General features: G+C 49.6%; 1 protein-coding gene across 18 annotated transcripts in view; it reads left to right on the plus strand.

Moving 5' to 3' along the window:
• The window catches only part of OTOF (otoferlin), a 210497-nt gene that overhangs the window by 160372 nt on the left and 23667 nt on the right, over positions 1-26458 (plus strand). For all 18 annotated transcript variants that reach the window (XM_072131852.1, XM_072131853.1, XM_072131838.1 and 15 more), the window contains 11 exons: positions 18994-19177; positions 19268-19388; positions 20826-20926; positions 23468-23558; positions 23640-23756; positions 24495-24647; positions 24762-24951; positions 25313-25437; positions 25540-25674; positions 25819-25980; positions 26281-26400. In XM_072131852.1, coding sequence (XP_071987953.1) covers positions 18994-19177; positions 19268-19388; positions 20826-20926; positions 23468-23558; positions 23640-23756; positions 24495-24647; positions 24762-24951; positions 25313-25437; positions 25540-25674; positions 25819-25980; positions 26281-26400 — 1499 coding nt within the window. The remainder of the gene's footprint in view (positions 1-18993; positions 19178-19267; positions 19389-20825; positions 20927-23467; positions 23559-23639; positions 23757-24494; positions 24648-24761; positions 24952-25312; positions 25438-25539; positions 25675-25818; positions 25981-26280; positions 26401-26458) is intronic.

The raw sequence follows: 26458 nt of genomic DNA on the forward strand, positions 1-26458 counted from the left end.
ACCCGGCAGGCCATACCTCAGAAGGACAGACCAGAGGTACTCGTGGTTAACCCGATCAAACGCTTTTGCCTGATCCAAGGACAGCAAGTACCCCTTCCAGTTACCAGCCCTGCCCTGCTCCACTGCCTCCCGGACACAAAGCACAGCACTAAATGTACTGCGGCCTGGAACAGAGCAGTGCTGGGTCCCCGAAAGGAGCCGGGGCGCAAACTGCACCAGCCGATTAAACAGCACCTTTGCCAAAACCTTTCTGTCCGTATTGAGAAGCGCTATGGGACGCCAGTTCTCAATACGAGATCGGTCCTTACCCTTTGACAGGATGATCAGGGCAGACCTCCTCATTGACTTCGGCAGAGCGCCCGAGGAAAGACACTCATTGAATACCTCAGTCAAGAGGGGAACCAAGGCGTCCTTAAAGGTCTTATAAAACTCAGATGTTAAGCCATCCGGACCTGGAGATTTCTTGAGGGCGAGCCCTTCAATCGCCCGGCTGACTTCCTCTTCCCTGATCAGCTCTGTCAAAACATCAAGAGAGGGGTCTACTCCTGGCTCAGGGACAGTTTCTGCCAGGAAAGCCGACATCACATCCCGATCTAGATCCTTCCTGCCCAAGAGGTGTGAGTAGAAGGATCTGACGACCTCCAGGATCCCTGATCTGGACCTTTTCAGGGATCCCGTACTGTCAACCAGTCCCGTGACAACTTTACCATTCACTGACATCTTGCAGTTTCTGTAAGGGTCGGGCGAGCGGTATTTCCCGTAATCCCTCTCAAAAACCAAAGATGCGTGTCTATCGTACTGACACCTCTTCAGCAAGGATTTCACTCTGGAGATGTCCTCACGACTACCTCCAGTCGAGACGAGATGCTCGAGTTTCCTCCTCAGGCCCCGATACAGGCGGTACCTGTCCAGGCTCCTGAGGCTCGAGAGCTGGCGGAAGAATCTCGCCACCCTTTTCTTGAACATCTCCCACCACTCTGACTTACTGCTACAAAGGCCCAGCAATGGTACCTGGCTCTGAAGAAAGTCCTCAAAGGATTGTCTTATCTCTGCTTCTTCCAGGAGAGACGAATTGAGCTTCCAGTAGCCTCTTCCCATCCGGGGGGTCTCTGTAACATTCAGAGAAAACAAAATTAAACAGTGATCGGAGAACTCCACCTCAACAACGGACACTGCTGAAGAGATGGCTTCCTCCTTTAAATAAAACCTGTCTATTCTAGACCTGCAGCTACCCCTATAATAGGTGAACCCCGCGTGGCCTGGGGTGTGCCGGATGTGGACATCCACCAGGCGAGCCTCACTAGCTATGCTATTAAGAGCGACGCTATCATAAGTCAGCTTGTCTCTGGAACCTCCCCTATCCTGGGACCTCGTGACAGCATTGAAGTCCCCTCCAAAGACCACCTGCCGACTTGTAAAAAGGTAGGGCTTGATCCTCATAAAGAGACACTTCCTGTCCCACTTGGACTGGGGACCATAGATGTTAATAAGACGAAGTTCTTGTCCCTTCATGAGGACATCCAGGATCAGGCACCTCCCCATTTCTAGCTCAATAACTCGTCGGCATTCTACCGGTGCGGTAAAAAGGACCGCCACTCCGCTATACGGCTCGGCCGCAAGAGACCAATAGGAAGGCCCGTGTCTCCATTCCCTCTTAGCTTTAAACACGGCCGCCAAATCTGGCAGCCTGGTCTCCTGCAAAAATAAAATGTCGGCTTCAACGCGGCCGAGAAAATCAAAGGCCGCAAATCTAGCCGCATCAGACTTAATGCTGGCGACATTAATGGACGCCAGCGTCAACGGAGTGGGTGCCGCCATCATGAGTGATTGAGTTAGACGGCTTTTTTCTTACTACCTCCCTTCCCTCTACTGTCCTCTGAAGATGAACCCTTTTGCCTTTTCCCTTCAGAATTGGGGCAACTTCTTTTTAACGAAATTGAGGTGTCCATGTTATTACTGGCCCCCAAGGACCCACCCGGACCACCCTCTCCTTCGTCCTTGTCTCCTGACTCTGAGTCAGTCTCCCACTCTGAGGACCCAGCATCCCCAGAGGATAGAGACTCGGCGCCCCCTGCAGGCTGCTCCGCCGCCACCTCCAGAACCCCACCCTCAGCCTCTCCTTCCGAGGAGGCGATCTCATCGAGGGTGAGGAACCGGTTGGAAAGCTCAACCAGAGGGGAGGAAATTTTCCCTTCCTTAGGTACCTTAGATACACCGCGTTTTTTCTTTTTCTGCTTGCGCTTATTTTCTAGCCAAATCCTGTTATCCTCATCCATACTCTCATAATGGGAGGACGTGGAGGACATGGCACCTTTCTCGCGCTCCATCCTCCTGACCTCCTCATCCAACTCATCATCCCTCAGGGCCTCAGTAGCATGACCAGCCTCTGAGGAAGGACCAAGGGTCACCCCAGCAACCTGAGGTTTCCCCAGTTCTCTCCCTTTTTGTCTGGCTTCAAGCCGCCTCAACTGAGAAGGTGACTTATTCTTACTTTTCTTCACAGGCCCCTCAGCTCCTCCACCTCTGCTGGTACCTTCCCCAGCAGAAGCAACCTCATGGCTCTCCTCCACTGGGGTCACAACCGCATTGGCAAAGGAGCGAGGACAACGGCTGAAAGGGTGACCGAGCTCACCACACAGGTTACACCTAATGTCCTTACAGGATGCAGCGAGATGACCTAGCCCACCACACAAAGCGCACTTCTGCACTTGGCAGCTGGCGCTAAAGTGGGTGGGGTCACCGCACCTGTGACAGACCTTCGGCTGCCCCTGGTAGAAAATCAGGATTCTGTCCCGCCCAAGAAAGGCTGAAGAAGGAATGTGGGCGACCGTGCCGCCTGAACACTTCAACTTCATCATGAAGGTCCAGGCCCCAGACCAAATGCCAAATTCATCGCGGTTTTTCTGAGGTACCTGAACTACTTCGCCATAACGACTTAGCCACGTCATGATGTCCATGCAAGAAAGTGACTCGTTACGGGTCAAAACGGTCACCTTCTTGACTGTGTTTTGGCGAGACACTGCTTGCACAGCAAAGTCTCGCCATGCGGGCTCGTTCTTTGCCAGCTCATAATTCGACCAGAAGAGCTCTAAGCCCTCCGGCCGAACAAAGCTGACATCGAACTCCGGAGTACCATAAGGATGTATCAGGGCAAAGATGTCACTAGCCCTGAAGTTCATCTTCAGGAGGAGCTCCACCACCCTTGACCTGGGTGGGCATGCGTCACTGCCCCTCCAGCGAAGACGAACCACATTCCTACGGGAAGCACCGGGCCCAGTTGTGGGTAAAGACCATACAGTCTCTCCCCCCCTTTTCTCTTGGAAGGCTGCCAGGCCATGCCTGTCTGTCCAGAAGGACAGATCAACATCTCTCCCCTCTACATTGATTGACTTTTCCCCTCTCCTGAGAGCCTCCAGAAGACGCCTTTGCAAAACGCTATTCCCAGAGCCAGGAGACAAGGAGTTAACCCCACTTGCCCCAGCGGTGACACTCGCATAGCTCCTTATGGGAGCGGCCACCACTGGGGGTGCAGATGGTCCAGCACGCACACCAGGATCACCCCCCTCAGCACCATTCACCACCCCAACATTCACCACACTATGTACAATACTGCCTCGCTTCCTTGCATCACTCACACCAGCTGGGCCAGGAGGACCTGGGGTTGCCTCGGCGTCACTGGACACTGGGGGTAGAGCCACCTCCATAGCTGATACAGCCTGAGAAGAGGCAGCTCCAACCCCGATCTTACTTGTGCCCTCTGCCTCATTGGCATTAACCCCTTGTTGACCAGCTGTTTTAATGTTTGAGCACCGCTGCTCGCTAGATGCATGAGGTCTCTTTTCTTTATGAAGTCCGGACAGTCTCTTGTTACCATCTCCTGGGTCAGATGATCCAATGCAAAATAATATTTTTCCTGTGCCCTTTCCTGCAGGCTGCACAGGACGCTTGGGAGGCGCCGCACTACAAGCCCCAGCAGCCCCATCACACTGCCGCTGCTTACTGGAGCAAGCAACAGCCACAGCGCTAGGGGCCACAGGAGCCACCGCCACTGCCCCTGGCACAGGGCCACCCCCCCCTCCCACTGGGGGGCAGCGCACAGTACCAGGACCTGCTGGATCGCCCTCACTGTCCGGCCTTTCAGCCGATGCCTTCCCTGCACCATCCTTGCTACTACAAACAAGGCTGGTGCTCTGCGCCATGATGGAACGTGGCTTTGCACTCTCCCCGCACCCTGGCACCGAGTCCACTGCAGGATTCGTGCTGGGCTGGGCAACGGGGCCTACACGACAGGCTGGCACTGCTGCCCGCCCGGAGGGAACAGGGAGGGGACGAAACACCAGATTCACCTCCTGAGACGCCTTGGTCTTCTTGGCTCTCTTCTTTCTCTTTAGGTCGTCATCCGGGATCTCATCGCCGAAGGAGAAGTTTTGGAGGTGAACTGGGGACTCAAGCTGACGGATCTGAGCCATTAGCGCCCCCCCCTGGCCGCTGTCATCACTTTCCTCCTCCAGGTTGGCAGAGCCGCAGCCTGATGGTAATGGCGCTTGCTCTGCAGGCAGCCTGTCGTGCGAGGCCTGCTGGTGTTGGTGCAGGCCACCAGACGGACACGGCAGGTCTTCCTCATCCTCCTCATCATCGCCATCGCCTTCATCCGCCTGGATCTGAAGCCCCTTCAGCTTTCTCAGCTTCTCCTGGCGCATCTCTTCAAATCTGGCGTCATTGTCCAACTTTTCCCTGAACGGACCACTGTGCTCCCGGATCAACCGTCGTTTTTCCTGCAGAGCGGTGACCTCGGCTTTAAGTCTGTCAATGGTGTTAAGATGATCAGACTTTTTCTTCTGTGTAGCCACCCCCGCTAGGGCCAAGGTCTCCCTTATCTCCTCCTGGAGCCTATTCATCGCCTTGCCAGCGTCCTCGTACTCACGGAGGTGCTCAGCAATCCGAGAGCCATAGATGGTAGCAGACTCCCGGGCCTTTAGGTGTCCCCATGCTTTTTGCACACCTCCGTGAGCACCCAGCTTTCCAGCTGAACCACCCAACTTTCCCGCACAGTCACTCAGCTTTCCAGGAGGAGCACTCAGGCTGATGTTACTTGCCTTGATCTTCTGTGAACCGGAGACCTTGCGGCTTCCCTGGGTCTTGGGGGTGGCAGCCGAGGTCACATCGCTGCGTCCTTGGGTTCGGGCAGATCTTCTCACCCCCTCCATGTTGGCCGGTATCTGGCTTTTCCTGCCCCCCGCCGGCCTGGTCCGAGAGGCAGAAGCCCGGGATTTGCCTGGTTCACTCATCCCAGAAAACCCACTCCCTCCCTGGGGAGGAGAGAGCAGGCCTGGGTGGATTGATCTTCCACCAGGTGGTGCAGGAGCTCAGCAGCAACAACCACACCCGTCAGTAGCACACAGCAGAATGAGATTGCACGCACTATTCTGCTGCTGGTGCAGTCACTGTGTACATACATGACATTACTTATCCTGTACTGATCCAGAGTTACATCCTGTATTATACTCCAGAGCTGCACTCACTATTCTGCTGCTGGTGCAGTCACTGTGCACATACATGACATTACTTATCCTGTACTGATCCTGAGTTACATCCTGTAAATCTTTTATTTTATATAAAAATGAAAAACATAACAACCATAAACATAAATCAAGCCATAACTTCTGGCAAAATAAAACAATAATAATAATAACAAAACAATAATACAAACTAAAAGAGTCTTACGGAAATCTCCTGGCCCAGCCACACACACACCACACAATCAGCATAAGAACAAACAAAACCATCACCCATTCCCACCACCTAATTTTTTTTTTTTTTTTTTTTAAATACACAGCAAAATACACATAAACGAACAAGAAATAAACACAGAAATAACAATGAATATAACTGAAATAACATTAATAACATTAAATAACATTAAATATAGCTAACTAAATCCCACGCCCATCACCCTCCCACCCAGACACTGGTCTAACGTCCAAAGTTCGCGTTATATAGTCCAGACCAGTGCCCAGGATCGTACAGTCCAAGTCCCGTCCACCCCCCTCCCAACCTAACACCCTAACACCAACACCCCAAAACCAACCAACCTATATACACACAAGAACTATAACTATATATAACTATATCACACTGTACACAAGATACAAACACATTAAACAAATCAACATAACAAATCCAAACCACATAAAGCCCAGGTTCGGCGCCTGCAAGCCCAACATCACTATAACCTCAGATACAAAACAAAAATCTACAGTGCAGCTTCAGCCCAACACCAGGAGAGGAGATGACGGACTAAGGGACACTAAAGGAGAACCCCCTCCAAAGGAGAGAGGCCCTCCCCGTGCCCAGCCTCTCATACTCCAGAGAGCGCACCTTCACCAGGTCACCCAGAATGTTCCTAACCACCTCATCCACCGGGAGGATTTTACGCTGCGTCGAAACTAAACACCGTGCGTTCCACGTGTGGTACCTGACCACTAGACTAACTAGGAATAACGTGCAGCGGTCCCGGCCACCCAGGCCTCTGAATGCTCCATAGGCCCACTCCGCATAGGAGAGACCGGCCAACCCGGGCCAATGGATGGAAGCGCCCACCCGGTTGTACACCTCTGTGTTAAAGGGGCACTGAAGCAGGAAGTGGTCCATGCTCTCCAGCAGGCCACCGCACTCCTCCCGGGGACAACCCCTTTCCTCAGAGCTCCTACACTTCAGATTGTCCCTCACACACAGCTTTCCATGGAAGCAGCGCCAAGTCACGTCCCAAAACTTCAAGGGGATCCTGATGGAATTCAAAAGACCTAAACCCACCCCAAGATCCCGACTTGGGCAATCCCTGAGGGCCAGAGGCTTCTGGAAATGGGTCAACAGAACCCTCTTGTCAAGGAGTTTCCTCGACATGGTCCTGATCTCCCACATTCCCAGACCCCACCGGCGAATCACCTTCAGAACCGGGGTAGCGTAAGCCGGAAGATGCCCATGTGGTGTACGAAGATCCTTCACTCGCCCTCCTGTCTCCCATTCCTGGAAGAAAGGCCGAAACCATCCCCTACAGGAGTATACCCACGGAGGAGCCCATCCCCTGCAGGAGTATACCCACGGAGGAGCCCATCCCCTGCAGGAGTATACCCACGGAGGAGCCCATCCCCTGCAGGAGTATACCCACGGAGGAGCCCTCTCTTTCCAGAGGTTTGCTACATTGATCTTAAGAAAGGTATTCACTAGGAACACCACAGGGTTGACCATACACAACCCTCCTTGTCTCCTCGTGCGGTAAGTAACCTCCCTCTTGATTAGGTTCAGCCTATTCCCCCATAACAGCTGGAAGAACAGACTGTACACCCGAGTCCAGAGGGGTTCTGGCAACATGCACACACTGCCCAGGTAAATCAGCAATGGGAGCAGGTAGGTTTTGATTAGATTTACCCGTTCTCTGAGGGTCAAAGACCAACCCTTCCACTGGTCCACCCTCTGAGCGGCGATCTTAAGCCTGCCATCCCAGTTTTGCATGGGGTAATCCCCCTGGCCAAATTCGATGCCGAGAACTTTGGCAGAGTCTTGGGGCCCGGGAAGAGTGTCCGGGAGATCAAAGCCTGGATCCCCCTCTCCCAGCCAGAGACTCTCACACTTATCCCGGTTGATCTTGGACCCAGAAGCCTCTGAGTAGCGGTCAACCTCTGACATCACCCATTGCGCCTCCCCTCTCGAGGACACAAAAACAGTGACGTCATCGGCGTACGCTACCACCCTTAGAGTGGCTTCCGGTGCTGCCCGGTCCATCCCGACTCCCACTAACGGCCCACGATCAACCCTCCTAAGGAATGGGTCAATCGCGAACACGTATAAAAGTGGGCTCAGAGGACAACCCTGGCGAACACCAGACGCGAGCTCAAAAGAGCGGCCAATCCAACCGTTCACAAGCGGGAAACTCTCTGCCCCTGCATACAAAACCTTAAGCCAATTGACAAACTCCCCCGGCAGGCCATACCTCAGAAGGACAGACCAGAGGTACTCGTGGTTAACCCGATCAAACGCTTTTGCCTGATCCAAGGACAGCAAGTACCCCTTCCAGTTACCAGCCCTGCCCTGCTCCACTGCCTCCCGGACACAAAGCACAGCACTAAATGTACTGCGGCCTGGAACAGAGCAGTGCTGGGTCCCCGAAAGGAGCCGGGGTGCAAACTGCACCAGCCGATTAAACAGCACCTTTGCCAAAACCTTTCTGTCCGTATTGAGAAGCGCTATGGGCCGCCAGTTCTCAATACGAGATCGGTCCTTACCCTTTGACAGGATGATCAGGGCTGACCTCCTCATTGACTTCGGCAGAGCGCCCGAGGAAAGACACTCATTGAATACCTCAGTCAAGAGGGGAACCAAGGCGTCCTTAAAGGTCTTATAAAACTCGGATGTTAAGCCATCCGGACCCGGCGATTTCTTGAGGGCGAGCCCTTCAATCGCCAGGCTGACTTCCTCTTCCCTGATCATCTCTGTCAAAACATCAAGAGAGGGGTCTACTCCTGGCTCAGGGACAGTTTCAGCCAGGAAAGCCGACATCACATCCCGATCTAGATCCTTCCTGCCCAAGAGGTGTGAGTAGAAGGATCTGACAACCTCCAGAATCCCTGATCTGGACCTTTTCAGGGATCCCGTACTGTCAACCAGTCCTGTGACAACTTTACCATTCACTGACATCTTGCAGTTTCTGTAAGGGTCGGGCGAGCGGTATTTCCCGTAATCCCTCTCAAAAACCAAAGATGCGTGTCTATCGTACTGACACCTCTTCAGCAAGGATTTCACTCTGGAGATGTCCTCACGACTACCTCCAGTCGAGACGAGATGCTCGAGTTTCCTCCTCAGGCCCTGATACAGGTGGTCTCGCCACCCTTTTCTTGAGCATCTCCCACCACTCTGACTTACTGCTACAAAGGCCCAGCAAAGGTACCTGGCTCTGAAGAAAGTCCTCAAAGGATTGTCTGATCTCTGCTTCTTCCAGGAGAGACGAATTGAGCTTCCAGTAGCCTCTTCCCATCCGGGGGGTCTCTGTAACATTCAGAGAAAACAAAATTAAACAGTGGTTGGAGAACTCCACCTCAACAACGGACACTGCTGAAGAGATGGCTTCCTCCTTTAAATAAAACCTGTCTATTCTAGACCTGCAGCTACCCCTATAATAGGTGAACCCCGCGTGGCCTGGGGTGTGTCGGATGTGGACATCCACCAGGCGAGCCTCACTAGCTATACTATTAAGAGCGACGCTATCATAAGTCAGCTTGTCTCTGGAACCTCCCCTATCCTGGGACCTCGTGACAGCATTGAAGTCCCCTCCAAAGACCACCTGCCGACTTGTAAAAAGGTAGGGCTTGATCCTCATAAAGAGACACTTCCTGTCCCACTTGGACTGGGGACCATAGATGTTAATTAGGCGAAGTTCTTGTCCCTTCATGAGGACATCCAGGATCAGGCACTTCCCCAATTCTAACTCAATAACTCGTCGGCATTCTACCGGTGCGGTAAAAAGGACCGCCACTCCGCTATACGGCTCGGCCGCAAGAGACCAATAGGAAGGCCCGTGTCTCCATTCCCTCTTAGCTTTAAACACGGCCGCCAAATCTGGCAGCCTGGTCTCCTGCAAAAATAAAATGTCGGCTTCAACACGGCCGAGAAAATCAAAGGCCGCAAATCTAGCCGCATCAGACTTAATGCTGGCGACATTAATGGACGCCAGCGTCAACGGAGTGGGTGCCGCCAACATGAGTGATTGAGTTAGACGGCTTTTTTCTTACTACCTCCCTTCCCTCTACTCTCCTCTGAGGATGATCCCTTTTCCCTTTTCCCTTCAGAATTGGGGCAACTTCTTTTTAACGAAATTGAGGTGTCCATGTTATTACTGGCCCCCAAGGACCCACCCGGACCACCCTCTCCTTCGTCCTTGTCTCCTGACTCTGAGTCAGTCTCCCACTCTGAGGACCCAGCATCCCCAGAGGATAGATACTCAGCGCCCCCTGCAGGCTGCTCCGCCGCCACCTCCAGAACCCCACCCTCAGCCCCTCCTTCCGAGGAGGCGATCTCATCGAGGGTGAGGAACTGGTTGGAAAGCTCAACCAGAGGGGAGGAAGTTTTCCCTTCCTTAGGTACCTTAGATGCGCCGCGTTTTTTCTTTTTCTGCTTGCGCTTATTTTCTAGCCAAATCCTGTTATCCTCATCCATACTCTCATAATGGGAGGACGTGGAGGACATGGCACCTTTCTCGCGCTCCATCCTCCTGACCTCCTCATCCAACTCATCATCCCTCAGGGCCTCAGTAGCAAGACCAGCCTCTGAGGAAGGACCAAGGGTCACCCCAGCAACCTGAGGCTTCCCCAGTTCTCTCCCTTTTTGTCTGACTTCAAGCCGCCTCAACTGAGAAGGTGACTTATTCTTACTTTTCTTCACAGGCCCCTCAGCTCCTCCACCTCTGCTGGTACCTTCCCCAGCAGAAGCAACCTCATGGCTCTCCTCCACTGGGGTCACAACCGCATTGGCAAAGGAGCGAGGACAACGGCTGAAAGGGTGACCGAGCTCACCACACAGGTTACACCTAATGTCCTTACAGGATGCAGCGAGATGACCTAGCCCACCACACAAAGCGCACTTCTGCACTTGGCAGCTGGCGCTAAAGTGTGTGGGGTCACCGCACCTGTGACAGACCATCGGCTGCCCCTGGTAGAAAATCAGGATTCTGTCTCGCCCAAGAAAGGCTGAAGAGGGAATGTGGGCGACTGTGCCGCCTGAACACTTCAACTTCATCATGAAGGTCCAGGCTCCAGACCAAATGCCAAATTCATCACGGTTTTTCTGAGGTACCTGTACAACTTCACCATAACCACTGAGCCAAGTCATGATGTCCATGCAAGAAAGTGACTCGTTACGGGTCAAAACGGTCACCTTCTTGACTGCGTGTTGGCGAGACACTGCTTGCACAGCAAAAGTCTCGCCATGCGGGCTCGTTCTTTGCCAGCTCATAATTCGACCAGAAGAGCTCTAAGCCCTCCGGCCGGACAAAGCTGACATCGAACTCCGGAGTACCATAAGGATGTATCAGGGCAAAGATGTCACTAGCCCTGAAGTTCATCTTCAGGAGGAGCTCCACCACCCTTGACCTGGGTGGGCATGCGTCACTGCCCCTCCAGCGAAGACGAACCACATTCCTACGGGCAGCTCCGGGCCCGGTTGTGGGTAAAGACCATACAGTCTCTCCCCCCCTTTTCTCTTGGAAGGCTGCCAGGCCATGCCTGTCTGTCCAGAAGGACAGATCAACCTCTCTCCCCTCTACAGTGACTTTTCCCCTCTCCTGAGAGCCTCCAGAAGACGCTGCGGCAAAACGCTATTCCCAGAGTCAGGAGACAAGGAGTTAACCCCACTTGCCCCAGCGGTGACACTCGCATAGCTCCTTATGGGAGCGGCCACCACTGGGGGTGCAGATGGACCAGCACTCCTACCAGGACCCCCCCCCATCACCATTCACCACCCCCACATTCACCACACTATGTACAATACTGCCTCGCTTCCTTGCATCACTCACACCAGCTGGGCCAGGAGGACCTGGGGTTGCCTCGGCGTCACTGGGCACTGGGGGTAGAGCCACCTCCATAGCTGATACAGCCTGAGAAGAGGCAGCTCCAACCCCGATCTTACTTGTGCCCTCTGCCTCATTGGCATTAACCCCTTGTTGTCCAGCAGTTTTTATGATGTTTGAGCACCGTTGCTCAATGGATGGTAGAGGCCGCTTGTCCTTACAGACTCCAGACAGTCTTTTTGCCCCTTTCATATCTCCAGAGTTTGATGCACCAATACAGAATAGTACTTTTCCTGCGACTTTCTCTGCAGGCTGCACGGGATGTTTGGGAGGCGCCGCACTACAAGCCCCAGCAGCCCCATCACACTGCCGCTGCTCACCGGAGCAAGCAACAGCGCTAAGGGCCACAGGAGCCACCGCCACTGCCCCTGGCACTGGGCCACCCCCCCCTCCCACTAGGGGGCAGCGCACAGTACCAGGACCTGCTGGATCGCCCTCACTGTCCGGCCTTTCGGCCGATGCCTTCCCTGCACCATCCTTGCTACTACAAACAAGGCTGGTGCTCTGCGCCATGATGGAACGTGGCTTTGCACTCTCCCCGCACCCTGGCACCGAGTCCACTGCAGGATTCGTGCTGGGCTGGGTAACGGGGCCTACACGACAGGCTGGCACTGCTGCCCGCCCGGAGGGAACAGGGAGGGGACGAAACACCAGATTCACCTCCTGAGACGCCTTGGTCTTCCTGGCTCTCTTCTTTCTCTTTAGGTCGTCATCTGGCATATCATCGCCGAAGGAAAAGTCCTGTAGGTGAACTGGGGACTCGAGCTGACGGATCTGAGCCATTAGCGCCCCCCCCTGGCCGCTGTCATCACTTTCCTCCTCCAGGTTGGCAGAGCCGCAGCCTGATGGTAATGGCGCCTGCTCTGCAGGCAGCCTGTCGTGCGAGGCCTGCTGGTGTTGGTGCAGGCCACCAGACGGACACGGCAGGTCTTCCTCATCCTCCTCATCATCGCCATCATCCGCCTGGATCTGAAGCCCCTTCAGCTTTCTCAGCTGCTCCTGGCGCATGTCATCAAACCGGGCGTCATTCTCCAATTTTTCACAAAACGGACCGCTGTGCTCGCGGATTAGATGTCGCTTCTCCTGCAGAGCGGTGACCTCGGCTTTTAGTCTGTCTATGGTGTTAAGAAGATCAGACTTTTTCTTTCTCTGTGTAGCCACCCCCGCTAGGGCCAAGGTCTCCCTTATCTCCTCCTGGAGCCTCCTCAGCGCCTTGCCAGCTTCCTCGTACTCACGGAGGTGCTCAGCAATCCGGGAGCCATAGATGGAAGCAGACTCCCGGGCCTTAAGATCACCCCATGCTTTTTGCACACCTCCGTGAGCACCCAGCTTTTCAGCTGAACCACCCAGCTTTCCCGCACAGTCACTCAGCTTTCCAGGAGGAGCACTTAGGCTGATGTTACTTGCCTTGATCTTCTGTGAACCGGAGACCTTGCGGCTTCCCTGGGTCTTGGGGGTGGCAGCCGAGGTCACATCGCTGCGTCCTTGGCTCCGGGCAGATCTTCTCACCCCCTCCGCTTTGGCCGGTAACTGGCTTCTCCTGCCCCCCGCCGGCCTGGTCCGGGAGACAGGAGCCTGGGACTTTCCTGCAGGATTCATCCCACAGAACCCACTCCCTCCCTGGGGAGGAGAGAGCAGGCCTGGGTGGATTGGGTTTGCTCCAGGTGGTGCAGGAGCTCAGCAGCACACAACCACACCCGTCAGCAGTTCACAGCAGAATGATCCAGCATGAGCTATTCTGCTGCTGGTACAGTCACTGTGTACATACATGACATTACTTATCCTGTACTGATCCTGAGTTACATCCTGTATTATACTCCAGAGCTGCACTCACTATTCTGCTGGTGCAGTCACTGTGTACATACATGACATTACTTATCCTGTACTGATCCTGAGTTACATCCTGTATTATACTCCAGAGCTGCACTCACTATTCTGCTGGTGCAGTCACTGTGTACATACATGACATTACTTATCCTGTACTGATCCTGAGTTACATCCTGTATTATACTCCAGAGCTGCACTCACTATTCTGCTGGTGCAGTCACTGTGTACATACATGACATTACTTATCCTGTACTGATCCTGAGTTACATCCTGTATTATACTCCAGAGCTGCACTCACTATTCTGCTGCTGGTGCAGTCACTGTGTACATACATGACATTACTTATCCTGTACTGATCCTGAGTTACATCCTGTATTATACTCCAGAGCTGCACTCACTATTCTGCTGCTGGTGCAGTCACTGTGTACATACATGAAATTACTTATCCTGTACTGATCCTGAGTTACATCCTGTATTATACCCCAGAGCTGTACGCACTATTCTGCTGCTGGTGCAGTCACTGTGTACATACAGGGCATTGCTTATCCTGTACTGATCCTGAGTTACATCCTGTATTATACTCCAGAGCTGCACTCACTATTCTGCTGGTGCAGTCACTGTGTACATACATGACATTACTTATCCTGTACTGATCCTGAGTTACATCCTGTATTATACTCCAGAGCTGCACTCACTATTCTGCTGCTGGTGCAGTCACTGTGTACATACATGACATTACTTATCCTGTACTGATCCTGAGTTACATCCTGTATTATACTCCAGAGCTGCACTCACTATTCTGCTGCTGGTGCAGTCACTGTGTACATACATGACATTACTTATCCTGTACTGATCCTGAGTTACATCCTGTATTATACCCCAGAGCTGCACTCACTATTCTGCTGCTGGTGCAGTCACTGTGTACATACATGACATTACTTATCCTGTACTGATCCTGAGTTACATCCTGTATTATACTCCAGAGCTGCACTCACTATTCTGCTGCTGGTGCAGTCACTGTGTACATACATGACATTACTTATCCTGTACTGATCCTGAGTTACATCCTGTATTATACTCCAGAGCTGCACTCACTATTCTGCTGGTGCAGTCACTGTGTACATACATGACATTACTTATCCTGTACTGATCCTGAGTTACATCCTGTATTATACTCCAGAGCTGCACTCACTATTCTGCTGGTGCAGTCACTGTGTACATACATGACATTACTTATCCTGTACTGATCCTGAGTTACATCCTGTATTATACTCCAGAGCTGCACTCACTATTCTGCTGGTGCAGTCACTGTGTACATACATGACATTACTTATCCTGTACTGATCCTGAGTTACATCCTGTATTATACTCCAGAGCTGCACTCACTATTCTGCTGCTGGTGCAGTCACTGTGTACATACATGACATTACTTATCCTGTACTGATCCTGAGTTACATCCTGTATTATACTCCAGAGCTGCACTCACTATTCTGCTGCTGGTGCAGTCACTGTGTACATACATGACATTACTTATCCTGTACTGATCCTGAGTTACATCCTGTATTATACCCCAGAGCTGTACGCACTATTCTGCTGCTGGTGCAGTCACTGTGTACATACAGGGCATTGCTTATCCTGTACTGATCCTGAGTTACATCCTGTATTATACTCCAGAGCTGCACTCACTATTCTGCTGGTGCAGTCACTGTGTACATACATGACATTACTTATCCTGTACTGATCCTGAGTTACATCCTGTATTATACTCCAGAGCTGCACTCACTATTCTGCTGCTGGTGCAGTCACTGTGTACATACATGACATTACTTATCCTGTACTGATCCTGAGTTACATCCTGTATTATACTCCAGAGCTGCACTCACTATTCTGCTGCTGGTGCAGTCACTGTGTACATACATGACATTACTTATCCTGTACTGATCCTGAGTTACATCCTGTATTATACCCCAGAGCTGCACTCACTATTCTGCTGCTGGTGCAGTCACTGTGTACATACATGACATTACTTATCCTGTACTGATCCTGAGTTACATCCTGTATTATACTCCAGAGCTGCACTCACTATTCTGCTGCTGGTGCAGTCACTGTGTACATACATGACATTACTTATCCTGTACTGATCCTGAGTTACATCCTGTATTATACCCCAGAGCTGCACTCACTATTCTGCTGCTGGTGCAGTCACTGTGTACATACATGACATTACTTATCCTGTACTGATCCTGAGTTACATCCTGTATTATACTCCAGAGCTGCACTCACTATTCTGCTGGTGCAGTCACTGTGTACATACATGACATTACTTATCCTGTACTGATCCTGAGTTACATCCTGTATTATACTCCAGAGCTGCACTCACTATTCTGCTGCTGGTGCAGTCACTGTGTACATACATGACATTACTTATCCTGTACTGATCCTGAGTTACATCCTGTATTATACTCCAGAGCTGCACTCACTATTCTGCTGCTGGTACAGTCACTGTGTACATACATGACATTACTTATCCTGTACTGATCCTGAGTTACATCCTGTATTATACTCCAGAGCTGCACTCACTATTCTGCTGGTGCAGTCACTGTGTACATACATGACATTACTTATCCTGTACTGATCCTGAGTTACATCCTGTATTATACTCCAGAGCTGCACTCACTATTCTGCTGGTGCAGTCACTGTGTACATACATGACATTACTTATCCTGTACTGATCCTGAGTTACATCCTGTATTATACTCCAGAGCTGCACTCACTATTCTGCTGGTGCAGTCACTGTGTACATACATGACATTACTTATCCTGTACTGATCCTGAGTTACATCCTGTATTATACTCCAGAGCTGCACTCACTATTCTGCTGCTGGTGCAGTCACTGTGTACATACATGACATTACTTATCCTGTACTGATCCTGAGTTACATCCTGTATTATACTCCAGAGCTGCACTCACTATTCTGCTGCTGGTGCAGTCACTGTGTACATACATGAAATTACTTATCCTGTACTGATCCTGAGTTACATCCTGTATTATACCCCAGAGCTGTACGCACTATTCTGCTGCTGGTGCAGTCACTGTGTACATACAGGGCATTGCTTATCCTGTACTGATCCTGAGTTACATCCTGTATTATACTCCAGAGCTGCACTCACTATTCTGCTGGTGCAGTCACTGTGTACATACATGACATTACTTATCCTGTACTGATCCTGAGTTACATCCTGTATTATACTCCAGAGCTGCACTCACTATTCTGCTGCTGGTGCAGTCACTGTGTACATACATGACATTACTTATCCTGTACTGATCCTGAGTTACATCCTGTATTATACTCCAGAGCTGCACTCACTATTCTGCTGCTGGTGCAGTCACTGTGTACATACATGACATTACTTATCCTGTACTGATCCTGAGTTACATCCTGTATTATACCCCAGAGCTGCACTCACTATTCTGCTGCTGGTGCAGTCACTGTGTACATACATGACATTACTTATCCTGTACTGATCCTGAGTTACATCCTGTATTATACTCCAGAGCTGCACTCACTATTCTGCTGCTGGTGCAGTCACTGTGTACATACATGACATTACTTATCCTGTACTGATCCTGAGTTACATCCTGTATTATACTCCAGAGCTGCACTCACTATTCTGCTGGTGCAGTCACTGTGTACATACATGACATTACTTATCCTGTACTGATCCTGAGTTACATCCTGTATTATACTCCAGAGCTGCACTCACTATTCTGCTGGTGCAGTCACTGTGTACATACATGACATTACTTATCCTGTACTGATCCTGAGTTACATCCTGTATTATACTCCAGAGCTGCACTCACTATTCTGCTGGTGCAGTCACTGTGTACATACATGACATTACTTATCCTGTACTGATCCTGAGTTACATCCTGTATTATACTCCAGAGCTGCACTCACTATTCTGCTGCTGGTGCAGTCACTGTGTACATACATGACATTACTTATCCTGTACTGATCCTGAGTTACATCCTGTATTATACTCCAGAGCTGCACTCACTATTCTGCTGCTGGTGCAGTCACTGTGTACATACATGACATTACTTATCCTGTACTGATCCTGAGTTACATCCTGTATTATACCCCAGAGCTGTACGCACTATTCTGCTGCTGGTGCAGTCACTGTGTACATACAGGGCATTGCTTATCCTGTACTGATCCTGAGTTACATCCTGTATTATACTCCAGAGCTGCACTCACTATTCTGCTGGTGCAGTCACTGTGTACATACATGACATTACTTATCCTGTACTGATCCTGAGTTACATCCTGTATTATACTCCAGAGCTGCACTCACTATTCTGCTGCTGGTGCAGTCACTGTGTACATACATGACATTACTTATCCTGTACTGATCCTGAGTTACATCCTGTATTATACTCCAGAGCTGCACTCACTATTCTGCTGCTGGTGCAGTCACTGTGTACATACATGACATTACTTATCCTGTACTGATCCTGAGTTACATCCTGTATTATACCCCAGAGCTGCACTCACTATTCTGCTGCTGGTGCAGTCACTGTGTACATACATGACATTACTTATCCTGTACTGATCCTGAGTTACATCCTGTATTATACTCCAGAGCTGCACTCACTATTCTGCTGCTGGTGCAGTCACTGTGTACATACATGACATTACTTATCCTGTACTGATCCTGAGTTACATCCTGTATTATACACTAGAGCTGCACTCACTATTCTGCTGCTGGTGCAGTCACTGTGTACATACATGACATTACTTATCCTGTACTGATCCTGAGTTACATCCTGTATTATACCCCAGAGCTGCACTCACTATTCTGCTGCTGGTGCAGTCACTGTGTACATACATGACATTACTTATCCTGTACTGATCCTGAGTTACATCCTGTATTATACACCAGAGCTGCTCTCACTATCTGCTGCTGGTGCAGTCACTGTGTACATACATGACATTACTTATCCTGTACTGATCCTGAGTTACATCCTGTATTATACCCCAGAGCTGCACTCACTATTCTGCTGCTGGTGCAGTCACTGTGTACATACATGACATTACTTATCCTGTACTGATCCTGAGTTACATCCTGTATTATACTCCAGAGCTGCACTCACTATTCTGCTGCTGGTGCAGTCACTGTGTACATACATGACATTACTTATCCTGTACTGATCCTGAGTTACATCCGGTATTATACTCCAGAGCTGCACTCACTATTCTGCTGCTGGTGCAGTCACTGTGTACATACATGACATTACTTATCCTGTACTGATCCTGAGTTACATCCTGTATTATACTCCAGAGCTGCACTCACTATTCTGCTGCTGGTGCAGTCACTGTGTACATACATGACATTACTTATCCTGTACTGATCCTGAGTTACATCCTGTATTATACCCCAGAGCTGCACTCACTATTCTGCTGCTGGTGCAATACATCCTTTATTATACTCTGAAGCTGTACGATACTGTTAGATAGTTCTTGAGATATAATATGTTATTTTTGCAGGTAACTATGGTAACCAAGTTGATGGGACCACAAGACCAAGCATTAGGAAGAAGAAGGAAGGAGGTGACGGGGTGGAGGAGGAGACAGAACTATTACAGAACTCCAGTGAGGATGAGGCGGATGATGACGGGGAGATGCAGTCGGTCTCCTCCACCCCATCTATGAAGCCCTTTATAACAGACAGGTGATCGCCGTGTATGGGATGGACGGGGTCGGTCATGTCTCTACATTGTGGGGATCTCCAATCTTTGTCTTGTCTCTCGTCTCCCTCCAGAAATTACTTCCACTTGCCCTACTTTGACAAGAAGCCTTGTATCTACATAAAAAGCTGGTGGCAGGACCAGAGGAGAAGACTTTACAACGCCAACATCATGGACAAGATCGCAGACAAACTGGTCAGTCCAGAGCCGGTGGCAACTGGTCAGAGGGTCACACGTGGGTCACACGTGCCAAAACGGGTCACTAGATGCAAATATAAGTGGTGCACAGAGAACCTGGTCCTATAACTGGGCACGTGTGATGCCACCAGTGATGCCATGTACCATACATTTCTGGGGGTTTCATCGCCCTAAGGGTCCTTTCTGCTTCCTACTAATTGTTCACAACACGTTCTGCTCCATGTTCTCCCTCAAAGACCTTCCTGACAGTCCTCCTCTCCTAAAGTCCACCAGTTGTCCATCACGTAGACTGAGGACCACAATTTTCCAGGGTTTTGGAGGCCAGGTCCATAGCATCCTCATCCCTGATAAGGACCACTTCCTAGCACCAGGTCTTGTTACATCATTAGGGACAATGAAATGTCTCCTCTTCTAAGAAGCCTCAGGTCGGGGATGAAATGTCCTTTGTAGAATTCCCTGTTTTTATTTTTATACTCACCCAATAATCTATAAAAAGTGCACTCTAAAGTCATAGGCCAATAACCTGAGAATAACACTACAGACACCCTCCATAGAACCTACAATCAGACTTCTGGTGATGAAGATGAACTACAAAACCAGATATAAAACCACATATTTGGGAATTCGATCTTTATCTCCTTCGGTCAGATTCCCAACTTTGTCTTTAACTTCCTGTATCCCACAGAACCATAATACTAATGCATTTTCAAAGCTGAGATTTTCTTCTTTAAAATGACACCAAAAGCGTAGTTCAAGGTGCTATAGAGCCTAAAATGGAGACATTGGGAGTGATGCATCCACCGTAGTCTCTGGGTGACTCTCCAAGTGATTTTGCAGTAATTTTACTTCCCTACTGGAGGGGGCTGGGAGATTATCGTGTAAGAGCTGCTGACAACGCAATAGGGGGATCCTGTATCTTATTGAAGAGACACAGCAGGGTATGGAGACTCGCTGTTCAGGCAATGCATCATGGGTAGAGCAGTATGCAAATTACCCCATAATACGGTACATTGTGTATATAGTGTATAAGAATATCCCATTGAATGGCAGATGCTGGTTTGTCCTTGTGGTCCACGTACCGAGGGGTTAATAATACGCCCCCCCCCCATGTATTGGGAATCGGTAACCCCCCCATAAAACTCCTGTGGATTCCAATTACATTCGCTCGTCGTGTAAACGAGACCTTATAATTGGTAACACAAATATCCCCCCCTCCCCCACTAATTACAGGGAACTATTGTAGCAGTAAAGTATCAGTCGCCGCGGATATCGTAATTGGAATTAACGGCGCCGGGTAATTGTTCCGGGAACCTCCGGGGAGAAGGCGATAATCCTGATTACTCCGGAGGAGGATGGGGGGGATTGTCCATGATGCTACAGACACATCAGATCCTGCATTGTCCTATCAATCCATCTCCCTTCTGCCCCCTACAGGAGGAAGGGTTGAATGACGTCCATGAGATGATTAAGACGGAGAAGCCGTATCCGGAGCGGAGGCTGCGGGGGGTCCTGGAGGAGCTGAGTAGTAGCTGCTTGTAAGTATATGGGGGCTTCTCCTCATGTGTCCTGGTGCTGTGTCAGGACGGTCCGGGGAAGACTTGGGCTATGTACGAATGATGTAGCATCACTTGATGGTCCTGCCCAGTCCCCGAATGATCCCTTATTATCCAATGAGGCTTCACCCGAGATGGAGAAAGACCTCGACCTAAATACATATCCATGAAAATGTAAAACCAACGCGTTTCACTGCACCAGGAGGCTCCAGCGCGACGCTGCCGCATGTGTGTAATCGCAATTGTTAGGCTTTTATTTTGTGCCGGTTCCATCTCATTAAAGATTTATACTGTATAATAATGTATAATGTATAATAATGTATACTGTATAATAATGTATAATGTATATAAGAGCCTCAGGGAAGATTTATTACTGTACAGGAGATTATATAAAGGAACAATTCAAAATGTAATGGAGGACAGTAACAGGTTGTGAGGTTCCTGCACCGCCCCCTAGGGGTCATACAGATATAATTATAAGGACAGTTATAGGATATGAGGTTCCTGCACTGCCCCCTAGGGGTCATACAGATATAATTATAAGGACAGTTATAGGTTATGAGGTTCCTGCACCGCCCCCTAGGGGTCATACAGATATAATTATAAGGACAGTTATAGGTTATGAGGTTCCTGCACCGCCCCCTAGGGGTCATACAGATATAATTATAAGGACAGTTATAGGTTATGAGGGTCCAGCACCGCCCCCTAGGGGTCATACAGATATAATTATAAGGACAGTTACAGGTTGTGAGGTTCCTGCACCGCCCCCTAGGGGTCATACAAATATAATTATAAGGACAGTTATAGGTTATGAGGTTCCTGCACCGCCCCCTAGGGGTCATACAGATATAATTATAAGGACAGTTATAGGTTATGAGGTTCCTGCACCGCCCCCTAGGGGTCATACAGATATAATTATAAGGACAGTTATAGGTTATGAGGTTCCTGCACTGCCCCCTAGGGGTCATACAGATATAATTATAAGGACAGTTATAGGTTATGAGGTTCCTGCACTGCCCCCTAGGGGTCATACAGATATAATTATAAGGACAGTTATAGGTTATGAGGTTCCTGCACCGCCCCCTAGGGGTCATACAGATATAATTGGAGGACGACATGACCTCTGGGGATCGTGTAGAAGGGAATTACGAGATCGGTGAATTCTATAAGTTACACCTTGTAAATAGCTCCAGGACATGTGAAATGATTACACGAGACCCAATAAAAGCCGCTATAAATCATTCATGTATCCCGAGCCCCGGGGGCAGCCGAGTGCCGAGGATTGTCACTGCGTCACCTCCAAGGACAGATTTATTGTAATAATTATTCCTAAGATTGTAAACCATACGAGATTCCAGCAAAATAAGATGTTTTTATATAGAAGTTCATTGATTGTGACCCTCCAAATCCATAAAGTCCTGGGGTCCGAGGAAGATTGTAAAGGAGCCCCCAGCCCCTCGTATAGATCCTCCATACATTGTACAATCACTCCCAGGATTATTGTATCATTCTAAGACCAGAAAAGCTCCGGCCGTCTCATCCACCGCAGACAGAGATGCGGACACTGTCCCGACCCCAGTACTTTACCTCCTGTGGTGTCTGTAGCTACATGTTTGGTCTATAACATTGTCTAGGGTCTGTATTAGGGCATAATAGGGCCTGGGGTCTAGAAGGTGCTTTAAAGGGTCCGGTCTATAGTCTTTTATATGGTTTATATATCTGTCTCTGGGTTTGTGGTCTCAATCGGTTATTACGGAGGTGTGTAGCCTGGCATCCTTATCCGTATTAAGGCGTAGTCTGTTCTGGGATCTGAATGTAGGCAGTGGTGGACCTCTTAGTATGGGGTCTGTTTTCAAGATTGGGGCAGATTTAATTACCCGGTCCTGTTGCGATCCCGCGGTGCATTGTCCGTTGAGGATTCGGTCGTGCTCCCAAGTTCCTGCATCCATCGCTTCTGCGCCGAGGTCCGCCGGAGTTCACCTTCTTCTTCCCAGTGCTTGTAAGTGCTTTTCTTGTGACACATTTCTAAATCTTAAATCCCGCGCGTTGTCCGAATCCGTCGGGTTGTCTGACGGCCTGCCCCCCCATTTCTGCCGCATGCAAGCCGGCGCCACAATCTGGTCGTGTGCTCCAAAATTCCGGGTCAATTCAGGGAAAATCGTCACAAACCAGAAATATTTGTGTAACCCGTTGGAAAAACGCAATTCGGGCCCTTAGTAAATGACCCCCATTGTGTCCATACGTGTGTCTGAGGAAACGGTTGGTGTGGTCTTGAAGTGGTCTTCATCAGGGCCATGTTCTACTTGTGGAGATTTGTGAGCAGAACGCTTCATGGAATTGAAAATAATACAGTGACCTCTGACTCCTAGTTGTCCAAAAAAGTGGTTCCTTTGGATGGTCCTTCTCTGTGCTTTGGCGTTCCCCTCTGTTACTCCATTGCCCTGCATGGTGTATAGTCTTTGTTCCACCCACCATCTCTATGTGATACGATTCATATAACGGCTTCATGTCATCTCTCTCCAGCCGCTTCGTCACCCTGGCGAACAAGGACCAGAATCAGAACGGTCGGACCAGACTTGACCGGGAGAGGCTGAAATCCTGCATGCGAGAACTGGTAACCACCCGCTCATGGCGTCTCCGTCACTGTATCTGTGTCACTTCTGCTGAGTTCTTACACTTATCTTTATGTTTGAAGGAAAACATGGGGACACAGGCCAAGACCATGAGGTCCCAGGTGAAGAAGAACACAGTGAAGGATAAGCTGAAACTGGTCCAGAACTTCCTGCACAAGCTGCGCTTCCTGGCAGACGAGGTGGGATATTATAGACACTGAATACACAAGACATTTTAAGACAGGACTTTTTGTGGTCTCCTCCTAGACCAGTGGTGGCAAACCTATGGCACGGGTGCCAGATCTGGCACTCAGAGCCCTTTCTGTGGGCACCCAGACCTTTACCCCAACAGAGAGTTTGCCAGCTAGGACTCAAGGCTTTCTCCTGTGATCCAAGACAGCCCAGGATGGGCCATGCTCAACGCTTGGCTGCCAGGACTACAGGAGGAGCAAGAAGGTGCGGACAGAGATGGATTATTGTCGGAGCTACTGCTCTGGGTCCTCTGATTCTTCCTCTTCAGGGGACCCTGGAGGGAAGCTACAATCCAAATTTCTCCATCATCTTTCTATTGTATTGGTGAACTCAGGACGCCAATACGATTAAAACCTGTGATACAGCAAGGATCAATAAGTTACTGCTTAAGTTGTAATGTTGGCACTTTGCGACATATAAGTGGTTTTTGGTTGTAGCTTGGGCACTCTGTCTCCAAAAGGTTCGCCATCACTGTCCTAGACCATTGGGGACCCGCACCCCCAACACGCATTAGTGATAATGGAAGACAATGATTAATAATGTGGCTCTTACTTCCTCCAAGAGGATGGAAGACCAGAACCATATAAGCATTGCCTCCCTATAACCATAGATAAATATATACATTACTCTGGTTCTTTCCAAACTTCCAAGGCTTATGGCTTTGGTTTGTCTTCTCCACTCCGCAGCCCCAGCACAGTATCCCCGACGTCTTCATCTGGATGCTGAGTAATAATAAACGCATCGCCTACGCCCGCATTCCCTCCAAAGACATCCTCTACTCCATTGTGGATGAGGAGACCGGAAAGGATTGTGGGAAAGTCAAGTGTGTCTTCCTTAAGGTAAGTGATGTCTTCTAGATGAGGTAGGACTCGTGTGGCCATCTGGTGAAGTTCTGAAAGTTGCTGCTCCATCTGTGGAGGAACATATCATGCACAATCTTTCCTGCCATACAGTTGCCCGGTAAACGAGGGTTCGGCCCAGCTGGGTGGACGGTACAGGCCAAGATGGAGGTCTACATGTGGCTGGGACTCAACAAACAGAGGAAGGATTTCCTATGTGGTCTTCCTTGTGGATTTGAAGAGATCAAAGCGGTGAAGGGACCAGGGTTACAATGCTTCCCTCCAATCAGCCTCAGCTACACAAGTAAGCACTGATACTAAGATGTTCTACACGGTTGGTGGTAGCCAAAACGTAGCCAATTGAATTTATGGTAACCTGTAAAACTAAGACTTGGTCTATATGAGGAGCTTAGATTTCTCAAACCCCTTAACCATGGCTGGTGTTAAAAATGGCTTCATCTTCTTTGCAATGATGAGGAAACCAACTTGAATGCCATAGTAAGATTCTCTGGATTATGGGATGAGAAGATAAGGACTCCAATCACTGATGGTGATAATTGGGATTGGTACGAGCTTGAGTCCACTTTTGCTATAGGTCTTGTTCATCTCCACCTTTGGTCTTTTCTCTCTCCCTCTCACCTTGCACCTTTCTGCTTGTCTCCCAGAGAAGCAAGTGTTCCAGTTGCGGGCGCACATGTACCAAGCTCGTAGCTTATTCGCTGCCGATAGCAGTGGCCTCTCTGACCCTTTCGCCAGAGTCTTCTTTAACACTCAGAGCCAGTGCACAGAGGTGAGTCCAGACCTGGTCTACAAGACTTAATCCTGATGGTTTGGGTGGAGAGGACAGCTGATAAATCCTTGGTGATACATTCACATTGTGTTTCCTCCTCAGGTGCTCAATGAGACGCTCTGCCCCACGTGGGACCAGTTACTGGTTTTCGACAACGTGGAGCTCTATGGAGAAGCAAATGAGATGCGAGATGATCCACCCATCATAGTGATTGAGATCTATGATCAGGACACGGTGGTAAGAACCTTCTCACGTAGGTCTACTAACAGAGGTTAACACCCCATAGTCTCCAATAATTTACTGATATATGGATGGTGTGATGTGACCGTCTTGGTGGATGGTTGTCATTATGGATTTCAAGACCCCAATATTGTTTTCCAGGGCAAGGCCGACTTTATGGGCAGGACTTTTGCTAAACCAGTGGTAAAAATGGCAGATGAAAGGTATTGTCCACCCAGGTTCCCACCACAATTGGAGTATTACCAGATATATCGTGGAAACTCAACTGCAGGAGACCTGTTGGCGGCCTTTGAGCTACTCCAGGTATGGATTTCTTGGAGGTCCTCATGATGATTGCAAGTGTATTTTGCATGTTGGCTTTGACTTGAGGTTGAGTTAGCAAACCGAAAACTGGACTCTGACATAAGAGTGGACAATGGGCCCAATAGATCAGATAAACCTTCAGATTAAGCCAAGAAGATCCGAACAGAAAGGACTCAGCACTCACCTCGTCCAGTACTTTAGCCAATAACATGTCAAAGTTTGTTATAAATCGTTTAAGTACCGTAGAGGAGCAGATTAAGTTTTATGAGTCTAACAGTTTGTATGTTCTGTGTGCTGTAGATTGGTCCAGCTGGTAAATCGGACCTTCCAGCTATCGATGGACCCACAGACATGGAGAGAGGACCAATTCTTCCAGTCCCAATGGGAATCACACCTGTTCTGAGCAAATACAGGGTAGAGGTATGTAGAAGTTTTATACGTTTTTCTGTGTTGTGATCTCCAGACAGATACCTCTGAC

This window comes from Engystomops pustulosus, unplaced genomic scaffold (assembly GCF_040894005.1).
Source record: "Engystomops pustulosus unplaced genomic scaffold, aEngPut4.maternal MAT_SCAFFOLD_154, whole genome shotgun sequence".
Lineage (NCBI taxonomy): Eukaryota > Metazoa > Chordata > Amphibia > Anura > Leptodactylidae > Engystomops > Engystomops pustulosus.